Source organism: Hemibagrus wyckioides, linkage group LG13 (assembly GCF_019097595.1).
Source record: "Hemibagrus wyckioides isolate EC202008001 linkage group LG13, SWU_Hwy_1.0, whole genome shotgun sequence".
Lineage (NCBI taxonomy): Eukaryota > Metazoa > Chordata > Actinopteri > Siluriformes > Bagridae > Hemibagrus > Hemibagrus wyckioides.
The window spans coordinates 13,305,103-13,321,314 of NC_080722.1; the positions used below are offsets into that span (position 1 = coordinate 13,305,103).

Genomic DNA, 16,212 nt, shown 5'->3' on the forward strand with positions numbered 1-16,212 from the left:
TTGTACTAAAGGTGGTGATTTTTATTATACATACTAGATCATAGTAGATCATCATCACATGCATCAAGACTCTTCTCTGTGCTGGCACGCAGATGGTGGAATGAACTTCCACGGGCTGTCCAGACAGCTGAGTCATTAACTGTCTTCAAACAAAGACTGAACACTTACCTCTTTACCAAGCACTTTCAATGAAAAAGCCCCATATGCATGTCAGTCTTGAAGTTAAACTAAAACTCACTCTCTCTCTCTTTCTCTCTCTCTCTCTCTCTCTCTCTCTCTTTCTCTCATAAACATGTTTATCCTTTTATTTTTCTTACACACACACACACACACACACTCACACACTCACACACACACAGGTTTGATAGCATTCCTTGACCATGATGTATTTATACTAGCATGAGGATATGTTTTTGATGGGGAAAATGCTTTAAATGTAAAGGTAGTACAAACCTACTGTGGCTTGATGTCATGGGCTATTATAGTAAACTTAACATTTAAAAATATCGCAGTTTAAATGTAAAAACATTGCTTTGGCCCACATTGTATGAAGGAAATGTTTAAAAAAAAAAAAAAAATACAGAGTTCAAATTTACCCGAGACACCCATATATTACCGTGTTCGAAATTCCTCCTTCATTTTCTTTTTTTTCTCGACACAGAAAAGACAGAAGCATCCCTCCTAGGCACTCGCTCTGAATTTTTGTCATAGTTTCCTTCTTAAGCATTCGCATAGACATTAAATTGTTTTTGTATGGCACACCCTCAACAGCACTCAACATAACAGGCCTGTGAACGTTTTCAATGACACACTAAATAACACAGACTCTGTACAGCCACAGTCATGGCTTAGAACCAGAAATCAATATCATTAATCTAAAAGGGATAGGATCAGGAAAAGGTTAGCTTCGTTTTTGTATCTTATTATGATTATATAGAACACCTGCTAATTTAAGAAAGCACATGAGTATTTTGTCCTTATCAAATGTAGCATCTTAAGGGTAAATTGCTGTAAGCCGTAAGATTTCTTTGATTTTATTTCCTATCAGAATATAATAAAATCACACAGTCATATAAAATCATATAAATATCTATAAGAGATTTACAGGCTAAAACGTCAACACAGAAGTGTATTACTGGAGCTAGAGAGTGTGTGTGGCTATAGCCAGGGAAATGATGTCAGGAGCCTAATGGTGTAAAGATCACTGGCCTTGCCACGAGATTTTCCAACCCCTGTATCTTTCTCTTTCTCTCTCTCTCTCTCTCTCTCTCTCTCTCTCTCACACACACACACACACACACACACACACACACACCTCACAAAAGCACAGATTTTGAATTTTTTGTGCTTCTGCTCATGTCAAAGTGGAAATAATGAGAGTGGGCCAGCCTAGTTGGCAAGCTTATGAGCAGTGGGAGCTTTTTTACTGTTCTTCTGAGTGGGAAATCATACAATAAACTGAATTTCAGTAGGTTTATGACTGAGAGGGCACATTCCTCATTGATGTGATAGTTGATACTATTACCAATCCTATGTCTCTGGTGTGCTTTTGTGCATTTATGTGAATACAAACTAGATATTTCACAGAACAGTTTCGACTCATGTTAACAGTGAAATTGCTTTCATCAGAAACAATTCTTTCTAGTCTTTTTTTTTTTTTTCAAAGTTACCCTTGCATTTCAGTCAGAGGTTTATTGTGGTAATAAGTCCATCAGGATTTTCCCTGAATTACCTCAATTATAGCACACTGCCAGCCATTATCACTAGAAGGTTGTTCTTGACTTGAGCTTTATTGACCCATGAGGAATTATAGATAATAAGGTGTAGTAATTTACTCAATTATGGAATGTGTTGTATTGCTAGCTTTCAGCTTCTGTGTTTCTGTCAGTACATTATACATAGCAATGTAGTCTATGATTTTTATGACATTTTAAAGTTTTTAAATACATTTTTAGTTTGATCAGTCTCTCATAACCTTTTCCCTCATAACAATAAAGCACCATTAAATAATATTTCTGTTTAAGATTTGGGTGACACAATGGAGTCATGCTTCCTCGAAGCTCCATGGTCCTGGGTTTGATCCTGAGCTTGGGCTACTGTTTCAGTGTGTAGTTCACATATTTGCCCCATGTTAACATACTTTTCCCCCCAAATTAGTTTTTTCTGTTTTTCTTCCACTATCCAAAACATGCAGAATCAGAACAAATCAGGATTGGCTCTGCTAAACTGCCCCTAGGCGAGAATGAGTGTGTACACGGTATCCCGTCTGGATGATGATGATGATGATGATGATGATGATGAAAACCACAACACAAAATATCATACCATTTGTGATAGAATCATGTCTATTCCATCATTGTCAGTTTCCAACCACGTCACAGCTGTTAGACAGATATTTCTGGTTGGCTGGTAGTTTCTCAACCCAATAGTAATTAGTTTTTAAAACCCCCAGCCATGCTACTGCACATAATACACACATGCCAACACCTCCACATAATCACGCCACTACCGTGTCAGTGTTAATGTTGCCCTGTAAATTGTGCAAATTATATCTGGAAACAGATGGACAAAGGAATAGAGTCATTATATGCATAATTACAAACTGGGTCTATATGAAGCAAATGAGTATAAAAAATTTCACTTTATTCCTGCCCTCTGCCTGTGCGCGCGCGCGCGTGCGTGTGTGTAGCAGTGTGTTGGAAGCGCCCACCTCTGGTCATAGGAAAAGAAGGAGGAGGAGCACAGACAGACTAAAAGCATGATGATCCTGGGCTCCAGGATCTAAAACACACCCGTGAAGAGATAAAGAGGCTACAGCAGAGCAAAGTGGTTTATTATCAGCAAACCAAATCCTTTCCGACTTTTTAAAATCACCAGGGCGCAGCGCGGCCGCATTGGACGCTCTACTTTTTGTTGTTGTTTTTGTTGTTGTTGTTATTGACTGAATCAGGGCGGGCGATTCAGTCATCAGTTCCGTGTGTATCTGTAGGTTTTTTTTGCTGTATTAAAGCTGTAATAAGCGAAGAGATGGCGTGTGTGAGTGGTTTGGTGGCCACCGTGGTGCTGCTGATTCTCTGCCGTGTGGAGGAAATAGCAGAAGCGTGCAGCTGCTCCCCTGTGCATCCTCAACAGGCGTTCTGTAATGCCGACATCGGTAAGTAGAGAGTGAAAATAGAGAGGGGATATAACATATAACCTGACACGAACCTCACTGCACAAGAGCAATGGCTACTGCTAGAAAGACGTTGTGTGTGTGTGTGCGTGCGCGCGCATGATGATGACAATGATTGTGTTGTTGTATAAGGAGTTTACTCTTACTGCTTAGAGTCGGTACTTTATATTATTTTGTATGTCATAAGAAATCCGCTTCAGTACATTCAGTCCTTTGCAAAAGGAAATAAATGACCTCATTCATTTTTAAGCAGTCCTGTTGATTATTATTTCAGCTCTCTGATCAAAACTTGGCTCATCATACACATTCTTAGCAAGACAAGTAAACCAAATTGCTCCAAGAGAGATTTCTTAACGGCTCTTTCCTTAATTGAAAAGCATTTATGGCATAGTTTTACATAGACACCATATAGGACAAATCAAGTCACTATTTAGTGTGATGGATGCAACTTTTTTTCCCTAGAGAGACTTATAATCTAGTAGCTTATCAAATAAGTCCTGTGTAAACAGTTGCAGATAACTCTGGATAGAGCAGGAATGTTCTACACAGTAAATCGAGTAAACTTATAACTCAAATTGTCCTTCTCTTTTTAAATTACCACCATCATGAATATGGTTTGGTGTGTATTCAGTATGGAGAGATTGTGTGCTATTTGGTTGTATACATTTTCAGAGACTGTGAGTCTCTGATGTTGTCCTGTACATGGGTAGTTACCCTTCTGACTCATCATTTATCTGAGCCTGTGACCCACATAAGGCTAGATGATGTTTTGGGGACCTTCAGAAGGGACAATGTAAAAATAAATGTCATAAAATAAATGAACTTGAGGCTGTTTTCTATTCATAGGCTTTTAGTAGCAAAAGCAGGTCTCAATGACACCTTCATATTGCTCTTGACAAATATTGCAAAAGCATATTTGGAATTTAACATATGATTAATGTCATTTTCTTTCCAGAGAATTGGCTAAAATAAGTACCTGATATGCAGGAAGCTGGTGATACTGAATGTGTAGCTTATGCAGCCATTGTTTAGCAGCGACACAGTCTAAGCTGAGCAAGATTCATTTTGAATAGCAGCCTGAAACCTGCACCCAAACAGTATGACACATTCACACCATGCTGCTGGTCTGTTTACTCACACTGTCTAGTTACATGTTATCAGTTCAAAAGTGGCAAAAAGCATTATTGCCTCTTTAGATGAACAATAACCAGAACTACATGTATTTATGATTGACAAGCATCGTCATAAGGCATAGACTTATTTATCAAATTATGTGTTATAGTGCAGTAAGAGGTAGACAACATGAAGGCAGTTATAGATCCCACATGTTACCTTTTTCTCTGGAAGCTCATGCCTGTTTTCTGAGCTGAAAGGTACTGCTCATAAAGTCTGAAAAATTGCTGGAATGTTTTATGTCCCACTGGGGCTTTCCCACCAGTCTCATGCTTAATTCATTGGGACAGTATGTCCAGAGACTCTAGACTTGATACTACAAGCAGCTGGAACAGGATCCAAGCTTTGCTGTGAGCTGGTAAAATAACGAGGGAAATGCAGACAGCCAGGCTCTCTCAGATGGTGTTTTTATAGGGCTCACTGGGTGTAGTTTGATTAGTGCCACACCCCTCTTATTAAAGGAAGTGGAATCATCTGAGAACTTCTGACATCTGGCTGACGGTTTTCAATGCGCCTGAGAGGAAAAAGCTATGAAAGTCAAGGAGCTTTCAGAAATATGCAAAGCATTTTTCAAATGGTGAGAATAGCCCTCTCTCTCTCTCTCTCTCTCTCTCTCTCTCTTTGCTCCAGCTTTGCCTCAGCTTACTTTCTCTAAACTTGCAGTTTTTGGACCAACAGTGAGGGTGTTTTTTCTCCAACTATTTGTAAGCAGATCAGTTTTAGTCCTCTCCTATGAAGGTTGCTAGTTCCATGATTTTGGACAGCAGATGGTAAACAAAGTGCTAGGTGTCCTATTTTACAAGAGTATAGAGGCCTGGCTCATTAATATCCATTAATCTCCCCTCTGAGGTCATTCAGTTTTGTTGCCAATATACCTGCCAATCTGACCTCAGTGCTAATGAGCCCTGTGGTTTATGGGCAAGAATACTCTTGCAAGTCAGAGTTACTACAACCTTTTTAACTTTTGGTTCTTGTTCAAATGAAACCCATAAGAAAAACACAGCTTAGTTTAATGGATTCCATTATTTACCTTACAAATCATTGTACTGTGTCATAGAAAAACATGCCATGAGGCTGGATGGTGACTGGAATATTTCTTTTAATTTAAACCTTTTTAAAGGTGTATTGAGAGCAACATACACTGTACCTCCAGGTCATTATTTCTTCATGAACTGGTGAGATTTATCATCAGTGTTGTTGCCAGGTACCATTGACATTTTCCTTGCATGCATAAATATGGGGAGAAAATTAGAAAAGCCCCTATTTTACAGAATTTAGCCAGAAATATTGGGTTTACCTGGCCATGTTGTTTATATTTTGAAGAGCACATATGACTGCTTTTGAAACAATCCTATTTCTTTTTTATCAAGGACAAAATAAACCATTTAACATGTCCTTTGAGTCATATTCTGCCTGTTTCCCTTTAGCAAGTAACTACATTTTCAGATAAATCACTATGAGTAATAACTGAATCACTCTAATCTTGTGACACAAAATCATTGGCTGACAGTACCATGTGGAAGTACTGTGTAAGTGACATACCTAAATATGTGAAGCAATAAAGATCTAAAAGCCCAAGACACATGCCAAACTTTTGATTTGGCCTGGCAATGGAAGATGGAAAAATGACAATGGCGCAGTTAATTATTAAATGGAAAATACTGAAATGTTTATGTCTGCATTTTCAAATTGAAATCACATTCCTGTCAATTTGTTCAAGCAATTGAATGAATGTAAAAGTTGAGCAGTATGCTAGACATGGCACAGAGGTGTGTACCTGATGCATGCTTAGGAAACATTCACAAGGCTGTGTGACCCTGTGCAGATAACTTCCTGCAGATTTTGTGGAATTGTTTATTTCACTTTCAGTACTTTTTTTTATTTGTTGAGTCTTGTAACATATAAGGATGTAGATGGGAAATGTGATGATCTGATGATCTTCCTTGCTGTGTACTAATGCAGAGACTGGGAAAAAGGAACTCACTGTCTATCCAGATCATCTTCTTGTTTGTCCGAGGTCATGGACAGTTTCCAGCCATCAGTTACCCTGTTTAGTCATTTCCATGCTGGTTTTCCCCAATGCAATATAAACCTGCTCTTTTAACCAACAATTTTTTATTCAGGGGCCACAGTGACAATGCAGATGAAACCATCAAGCTGCTTTCTCACTGTGAGTCATCCTACAGCTCTTTTTACTCTAGCCAGACATAATCAAGCAGTTTAGCAGAACTGTCAGACCAGCCCCTTGGTTGAAGATGGTACAAAAATGTTATAATTAAAACAGTACTTTTTTTTTCCTTTTTTTGGCAGAAGATGACAGTTTAACAATGGGAAGACAGCTGAAACAACAATGCTAGTGATTCATGTTTCACAAAGTTATCTCTGATAGTTTAAAGGAGGAAGGGTTTTTTTTATTATTTTTTTTGCATTTGATTTTATAGAAGCACTTAAATGGCTGTTGAAAATAAATAAATCCAATCTTTTAGTGAGAAAGCAAGTTTTCTGAAAATTTAGGGCGGTTCATTCTTCATGCAGATGCTTGTAGTCATGCCTTTGACCTGTTATCAGAGGAAGATGAAATGCAGTGCACTAAACATTGAATTCATCTAAATATCATCTAAATTCAACAAACCTGGATGGATTTCGACCTAAAGAGAAAACACAAATGTCAGTAGCATTAAAATGAATGAATAAAACTTCAGTGTTCCAGACAATAATATGTTCATATAAAAAAAAACAAAAAAACAAAATGGCAGCTGGTTGATCCCATTAATAAGTGTATATTTTGTGTTTGGTTAGGAGTAAAGCATTTAAATGTGAGTTAAGCATGAGCATACATGAGACAATAAATGATCCAACCACAAGTAAGAGCTGTAGTGCTGTGAGTGGCATTGAGCCAGCAAGAATTCACACTGTGAAAAGGGCAAGTACACAGTGCTGAGGAGAGATTGAATTACTGTGCTTTGTTGTGTCAGGACACACAAGTCAGATGCAGATTGAGCAGAAGATGCTCAGCCTTGTGTTTGCTGGTTAGTGCATAATGTTGTAATTGGTTCTAGCAGCATACATTTTTTTTCTTTTTGTGGCAAGAATGGAATTATCTGTTGTATTGGTATATCGACTTTACTTTCTGACTAGCAATTGTTTATGAATATGCCTAGTTTACCCACAACATGTACTTTTCAGCGATATGCCATGATGATGCTGTTTGCACACTATCAACAAGTGATCTATTAGGTGGGCATAAAGGTAGGAGTGTTTAGAGCCATTTGAAGCCCAGAACTGGCCATGATTGCTAAATGTTGTGCAATGGAACAACCTCAGGATGTGGCTAGTCCTCGTGGTGGGTATGCTTTCATGGAAACTATGACGCCGTGATTATGATATGTGCATATGTAAGAGAATGTGGGTTTTAACATGATTTTTGGAGAGCAGAAATGTGGGTCAGTCAGAGAAAAGATCATGTACCAGAGTCAAAGCTTGTAGCTTCACACAACATCAGATGGGGTAGAACCACTAAGAAGTGGGAAAATTTCAAAAATAAAATATCTTTGCAAAACAAGTAAAAGATTTTAGTAGACTTACTGATGTTGTGAAGATCTAATGTAAAGGTCATATCATTTAACATCTGTTAAAGCAGTTTGCACTGTTTTTATTTTTTGGTTTGTCATTGCAGTAGGAGTTTTGCCCACTCACAAGACTAATAGTCCCTATGTTTGGAGATGTGGGTGTTAAACTGTCTATAACTCTTTTTAGCCAGTTAAAGCCAATGAATGACTCACTAGTGCAAAAACAGTTCATACTTATTGTCCATGTCTTATATTGCTAGCATTTTCCTGCGTCAAACCAGTACTATTAGCATGTTAGCATGCAGCTATAGTCCAGGTTGCCAGTCATACAAAGTGTAGACCTGCACACAAAAGCATGTGACTTGGAGAAAACTTTGTTCAATTTAAAGAGCCATCAACTCTTCATATTTGTGTCTTTTCCAGCCCATAAAATGAATCCATTATTGTGGAATGAGGGCTGCTGTGTTATGTGTGTGTGTGAGAGAGAGAGAGAGAGAGAGAGGAGAGAGAGAGAGAGGAGAGAGAGAGGAGAGAGAGAGAGGAGAGAGAGATTAAATTTTTTTCACCGGGTTATTTTGTCTCTGCATGCTATATCCATGGCCTCATATTTTCCATGGTGAGCAAATACCTTCAAAAACAGCAGCTGTTGCACACCATGGAGTCATTCTTCCATTCTACTCCCTCTCTTGCTCTTCCACCTTTGTATTCACTGTCTCATTGTCATTAGACTTGTCCTCATCACTTCTCAAATGCCCTCTCTTACTTCTATCTGTTTATGTAATATAGTCTGCCCTACAATCAAACATACCCCGGCCATCTGTGTTCTTTCGGCTTATTCCTCTGAGTTTTTACTTTAGTAGTTGACAGTGTTCCTGAATATCCCTCTATTAAAACAAACTGTACTGCCAAAACACATGGCAAATCTTCGCAGCTGGCAAACACTGATGCTGAGGAGGAGACAAAACCACAATCCAGAAGTATCTCTGTTGATGTCTTAATATTTTGTCAACTCATCTGCTGATCTGGGTTGTGTTCTTTTGGGTGTGCTATAATATTTAAGACTAGAAGAGGTCTGTAATTTGGACAAACAGTCATTAGGATGTTAATGAAAACCTGCTTTAAAAGCTGTTTATTTCTATCTGCAGGTGGGTTAATGTAAGTAGAGGAATTTACCCAGGAAGTCCTCTGTTGTCCATTATATTGTTCTCCAACGTATCACCACGTATTATCTATTTTCCAGTGAGAGATTCCACCAAAAACCAAAGCATTTGTCCAAATGCTGAATACAGAATAGCATACTTATGACTATCACCATGACTCGACTCTGGCTCTCGTTGCCTTTTTTTCCTTTGTTTCAAACCTTTGTTTCACCTTTGTTTTTATTTATTTGCCTACTTGAAATGTATCTTTTGCCATTTAACACCAGACACATCCAAAACAAGACTATGATAGTGTACCACTACTCCACTATTTAACCCATTATTATAATTACACCATTATGAATACATAGTTGGCTTTTTTTCGATGTTGCTGATCAAAAATATTTGACCAAAACAAGTATCAGCACAATATTACCATAAAAAAACATAATTTACCCCATAAAAACCCTACCTTCATATTGCAGAAACAATTTTCTGGACCACATTAAATGTAACCATAAAATACTGCACTAAAAACACTAAAATTCTTTGTTATTGGCATTTAAAACTGTCAACAAAGTCCCAAAATCAAATGTTACCCTGACACACACACACACACACCAACACCCACAGTGTTTGTGTGTGTGTGTGCGCGCGTGTGCATGTGAGTGTGTCTATATTAGGGGGTTGCATCATTGTTTATTTTAGTGTGAGTGCTGTGTTCTCATCACTGTTGATCACAAGCTTCCTAACGCATCAACTTGAACGTGCTAATGTAACAGAGGGTGGGACTGGCACCATTTAGTCTCTTGGCTGTTAAAATATGCTACTATTCCATATTTCTACAAACAGCTTTTCGACAACTATGAAGGAGACCTAAAAAAACAAAGAGGGATATAAAAAGCAAGAGAACTGAGGAGTCAGCGGAAGGTTGCCATGTGTCAGCTCCTCGTGTGCAGGCTTCGTTCCCACATGTTGGCTGATATGACAAAGAGAGCTTAAGACAGCAGGGCAGCTGCAAACACTCAGTTGGCAGGAAATGGGATTTGGGATGGGGGCATGACTCTTTATGTGAGGGAAATCAGTCACTGCTGTTTAGGCAAGGCCTCTCCCTTACAGAAGGCCAAAAGTGTCATGTGCACTATGATTATATACCTAACCTAAAATAACAAGTTGTGGTACACACGTGTTTTTTATTTAAATGGTCATATTAAGCAGGTGTGAAAGTGGCAATTCATTCATTCATTGGTAACTTGCTTTATCGTAGTAAGGGTTGTGTTGGATCCAGAGCCTCTGGGGAACATTGGGTGCGAGGCGGGATACACTCTGAATGGGAACGTTCACATACACTTTCACAAATTCAGTCACATTAATGTGGGAATCAGGATAAGAATTTAAGCTAATTAATCATCTAATGTATTTTTAATTTGTCTTTTTCTGTAACAGTAATCAGAGCAAAAGTGGTAGGAGGAAAAGAGGTCACTGCTGGAAATGATATTTATGGCAACCCTATCAAGAGGATCCAGTATGACATCAAGCAGATTAAGGTGAGGATAGAACAATGATTTGTCTGATATTTATTAAGGGTACCAAAATATTTAACTCATAAATATTATAAACATTAACATGTGAACATGTTTTCCAGATGTTCAAAGGACCAGACCAGCACATTGACATGATCTTTACTGCACCTTCTTCAGCTGTGTGTGGGGTAACCATGGACACCAATGGAAAGAAGGAGTACCTCATCTCAGGTAGAGTGTGTGAAACTGTATGCGGTGTATAGAGTGGTTTGTGAATGCTACCATGTCATTTCAGGATGTTTAACAAGCACACTCAAACCACAGGGTGCTATTAGTTCCTGAGTAGCAGCAGAGCACTCTGGGACATCCAAAACTTGGTGCTTGGTGGTTAAAAAGGGGAGCAACTGGCTGAATAATATACAATATTAGATATATATTTAGATTTGATTGCTCTCATCTGTGACTCGAATGAGCTGCTGATCAAACAGCAGAGAAAATGAAAGGTCACAAAAGTATGAAGACAGACATCCTCTGGTTTCTACATTTCAGACTGATTCAGCATAGCCCAAATTACAGAGTGGACGAGGCAGAGGGCTGCACAAGGTAGCAATTGCCTTGTAAAGCTGAAGGTTTAAGGAAGGAGGGGGTACCATAATGAGGGAAACTGGGCTTGTAGCTCACAGCAAATGCTGAGGTTGTGATTTCAAAGCACACATACCATGCTTACTGTGCAAATACAGCATGTGAAAAAATATCATATGAAGAAAATGTAGAAGTAGTATACAGGGAAAGAGTTTGAAAGTTTAAAACTAAATTGATCAGTTGATATTTAAAACAATAGATGATGTAATTGTTGCTGTTGAAATGTTTCCATAATGCACAATTTTGTTGAATAGCCAAGACAGGGCTTTTTGACTTACTGACTGATCCACTATTATTCAAACACACAGGCCAGGGGCAGTGGTCAGGACACTCATACAGTAGGTGGTTGTATATACTAATAATGTGGGTTAACAACTGTCATTAAGCTCAAACATAGCTAGCTGTAATGTCATTAAAAAGGAAATTGTCAATTAAGAGAATAATAACAATGATGGATTTTTATGACGGATTTTCTTATACCTTAATTGTTCAATTTTAGCCTTGTTCTCAGGCATGGATCAAATACTTTTATCTGTTTTAGTCATTTTTTGCACATTTTACTTCTGATGAAATGAGAATCTGCTAGGAAAAATCTGCCCTACACCAAAGATGCCAATCTTCCAAGTGATACCATCAAATACCTATACTCATGATAGGCTCCTTCAACACAAATCTCTTTTCCATCAACCTGTCTATCTATCTATCCATCACAAACATGTTGTTTTGCTTGTTGTTCCTCTTCCTGCAAAATTCTCCATCCTCCACTCCTTTCCTGGAGTGGCCTTATCTCTGTTACAATGTGTTGATGCTGTAGACTCTTTCCATAAATGTTAAATAAATATCTTTTAAAAAAGCTTCAGTCTATTAAGTTCAGATAATGCGGAGCATCTGCCATACAAATCCCTGTGAATAAGCTGTTACTATGGAAACAATAACATATTAGAAACAGCACATAAATATAAACCTGTGATATATATTACATTCAAACTACTGTCAGAGCTTTTCTTATGGAAAAATAAGAAATACCATCTGACTAATCAGTTATGACAATTCAGCAATGCTGTGGAATAAATAAAAGAAGGAAATCTGTTAAATAAGGAAGAAGGAAGCTTACGGTTTGCTGCTGACCAGATAGCAGAATGTGTAGCTCTGCATCTGGATGTTTTTTCCCCCTTATCTCATCGTTTCCCAAAATTCATTTCTTTTCAAAAATTTTTTGTACCTAATCAGAATTTTGACTTGAGCTTTAGTAGATTTTGACTGCATCCTATGGGATAGTTTATTCTAACCTAGGTTTTTTACTTTTGTTTACTGTGTACTCTTATAAGTTGTTATGTCTATTTTGCAGCTGGTACTTCCACATAATGTTATGTCTACATATTGTTTTGTCTGACATGCATTTTCCAGGAAAGGCAGATGGCAGTGGGAAGATGCATGTGACTCTGTGTGATCTCATCATGCCCTGGGAGTCCACGAGTGCCACCCAGAAGAAGAGTCTGAGCCAGCGTTACCAGATGGGCTGCGACTGCAAGGTGATCAACAGGTTTTTCACATTGTCAACATGAATGTGCTTCATAACCATGGTTTTTTTCTCCGATTTCATGATTTGGGATTGTTTAGTAACCAACACTAGCAAGCTCAAATAATCTTAAACAGGAAGACGGTGTGCCTTGAATAGCACACAATTGTATTTCATTATGGTTAAGTTGACTGTTTATTTTTGCCGTGACCAGATTGCCCGCTGTGCGGCCTTCCCCTGTGAGATCAGCAGCCCTGAGGAGTGCTTGTGGACAGACTGGGTGACGGAGAAGCTCATTCATGGACGCCAGTCTGAACACTACTCCTGCATCAAGAGAGGAGATGGTTCATGTGCTTGGTACCGTGGAAGTGCTCCACCAAAGAAGGAGTTCCTGGACAACGAGGACCCATAATAAATTCCTCTCTAGACAGTGCAATCAAGTTCTTTAAATAACATATATTAAAGATGCAACATAAGTCAGACAATAACTGCACCAAACAAAAAAAATTAGATTAGCTTTACAGTTTAAATAGATATCAGAATATAGGTCAGTGCAACTGCTCAAAAAGCTTGTACTCTGTGTCATCACCATTACATGATGGACAATCCTAATTTATGAACATTTTCTGCCCACAAATGCGCTTAATAATGACCGAAAAGTGACCGAAATGGCCTCTCAGTCTGCAAACATTTGCAGACTCACAGCTCATTTCATGTGTTTCATTTATTGGTTGTTTTTTCTCTTAAATAAAGAGACAATATAAGCATCACTCTTGCAAATGTAGTTTCCCAGAGCTATGCTAATTGGTCGAGTCAAATACATGGTGAGGCAGGACTTCCCAGAGAGTTAAATCATTGACTGAGATCAAATGAAGAGCATTAATACTGACATGCATGGATTGTTAGAAGTAGATAATTAGAGACCAAAGTCATTCCACGTTGATTTGTGAGGGACAAAGAAGCTTAGTTTGCTGCTGACCAAATTTTCAGAATGTTAGTGCATGGGGACAAGTTGTTTCTCAGAATCCTCCTTACTTGCATTGTTTTGCTTTTAACCACAAAACCTGAGCGTCCCTGTTAGGGAGAAGAAAGGAGTGATGAGGCAATACCATATAATCAGTTTGACACTGCTTGTCTCAATATTATATTATTAGTTTCTTTCTGACTTGGAACATGGTATTGTGTAACAGAAAGAAGTCAATTTACCTGGTGTCTACATTTTTTTTGTTATTTACTTGTTGGATATTTACTGATTCTGTCTATCCCCTTTATCATTCTTTCCCTTGCAACATGTATACCTTTCTCTTGTCTGTGCTATGTTTTTATAATGTTAGATATCTGCTTTTTTACAAATAATTTCTCTGAAATCACTCTTGATCCTTATTGAAACTTTTTATTGCACTTTGTAGAAACTGCTACAAAACTGAATCCTCTTTTCAGGTTTTGCTAAGTCTTTTTGCTGTTACTAGAATGCCATTTAATGCCTTTTATGCTTATTTGCAAATGACTTTGTGATGTTCCCGTAGGAATCAGTAAGATACTGAGGTTCCATTAACAAATGCGTGATAGGAATTTTTCTAGCCTTGGACTGTAGTGTGCCATCAGAGTCTCTGCAGATGTGTTAGTTGATGTGCCGCTATGACATTTTAATGATGGAGAGCTATGTGAGACTTTAGTTGCCATGGTAATGGGCAGAAGGTTAAAACCCCAGTTTTGCCCTTCAGTTATCAGACTGATTAAATTAATTTGAATAACAAACATGTTCTTCTGCATTAGGGGAGAAGGAAGGTTTCTCGGTTCCTCTCTAAACACAGTTTATTGGTTGTCTTGAGAGTAAGGCACAGTGAATTATGTTTTTGTAACCGTTCTGTGATTGGGCACTGCTAAGTCATGTGACAGACAGAGCAAGGTGTGAGGGTAGTAGTTGCTAGGCATTTTGACAGGGTGAACTATAGCACAATGAGAGAGACTGAGAGAGAGAGGGAGGGAGGAGGACCACTGTGGAATAGAAGAGAACAATCATTTCTTTTTTCAGTGGGTTGAGATGATTGACGCTTTAATGCTTATGCTATGTTTTGTATTTGTTTAAAGGTACTAAAGCTGTATAAAATTAACACAATGGTCTGCCAAATACAAGCAAGCTTTCAGAGGGTTGTTGTTAAAAGTGATGCCTATTCTAGTTTAGCCAGCTACTTTTTTTTTTTTTTTAATTATTATTATTATTATTTGTTAAGGCTGACAGTGTTGGAGAAACAGTGTTGTGGAGAAGCTTTGCTTTAAATTAAAATAAAATTAAAAAAAAGCTTTATCACTTATTTTTTCTTCTGACCATTTTATAACTTGCCATGAACATGCTTGACCACCTGGAAATACTTACATCAATCTAATGTAAGGATAGTGTTGGTAGTGTTTAATATACATCATGCTATATCTATGTTACGGCTTTGTGTTAAATGTAATGAAATATAAACGGCATAATTTAAATGTTTGTTGTTTCTATATTTTTTTCCTTGTCATTACCTTAATTTTATATGATGCTATTTTTTACAAGTCTTTGTCTTTTCCTTTAAAGATTTGCTGAAAGTACAGTAATGCAGGACCTCTTGTGTGTTAACCACATGAGAGAGCAGTCGTATGATGAGAACCAGACTATGCATGTCTTTGATGCTTTGTGTAATTTCCTACGTGGATGTTCACTTGTTGGGCAAATTTACAGTATTAGCAAAAAAAATAAAACTGTTAAAGGACATTTGGCTGTCTGGCAGATTTTTCAGTCACACGCTTCAGACCAGTGAACTGGGATGAGAACTTTGTTGATGCCTGCATGTCAGTTTTTATTACAGACAGTAAACAGGCCAGAGCTTCATGAGGTCTGTAACTTACTCTTTACCAATACAAAGCACGCATCAGAGTCCCACCCCCTGATCCCCCAGACCAGCTGTTACCAGCCTCGAACATCATCACACAACCCAAAAATTGATCTTAACAGCAGCTCTCATTTGTTTCCTAACAAAAGCAGTTTTCCATAGGATTCTTCACCTCCATTGTGAACAGGTTTGCTTGAAAATCTATTCGATTTTCATCCTTACCAACAGCAGAAGCACAGCAACCATTATCACGACTGGTAATGAAACACTTCCCCCTAGTGGTCAGAGCACAATATTGAAGCATGACCAAAAAATTTTTTTCCCCATCAACACATAAGGCACATCTCTCTTTAAAAGAAAAACAAAAAAGACAAAACACTTTAATACAATGGCATGCTCTGACGTCACCATTCAGATAATTGCTATCAACATGCATGCAACTGATTGTAAATGGTCTATGTTTTAACACATATGAGCATTTGACCAAATCTGAAAACAAAATGGTTCACCCATAACTGTACGAAAAAGACAAAAGAATTAACATTTTAACACATTTGTTTGTCTTTAGAAACTTAACCAGCTGGGTATTTGCGTACCTGAACTATTCA

General features: G+C 38.0%; 1 protein-coding gene across 1 annotated transcript; it reads left to right on the top strand.

Moving 5' to 3' along the window:
• The first annotated feature begins 2,715 nt into the window (after nucleotides 1–2,715).
• On the top strand, nucleotides 2,716–15,486 carry timp2a (TIMP metallopeptidase inhibitor 2a). The gene is made up of 5 exons (XM_058406056.1): nucleotides 2,716–3,154; nucleotides 10,500–10,600; nucleotides 10,699–10,807; nucleotides 12,626–12,750; nucleotides 12,952–15,486. Exons 1-5 carry the CDS (start codon nucleotides 3,028–3,030, stop codon nucleotides 13,147–13,149), a joined length of 660 nt encoding a protein of 219 aa, XP_058262039.1. The 5' UTR covers nucleotides 2,716–3,027; the 3' UTR covers nucleotides 13,150–15,486.
• Nucleotides 15,487–16,212: the final 726 nt, after the last annotated feature.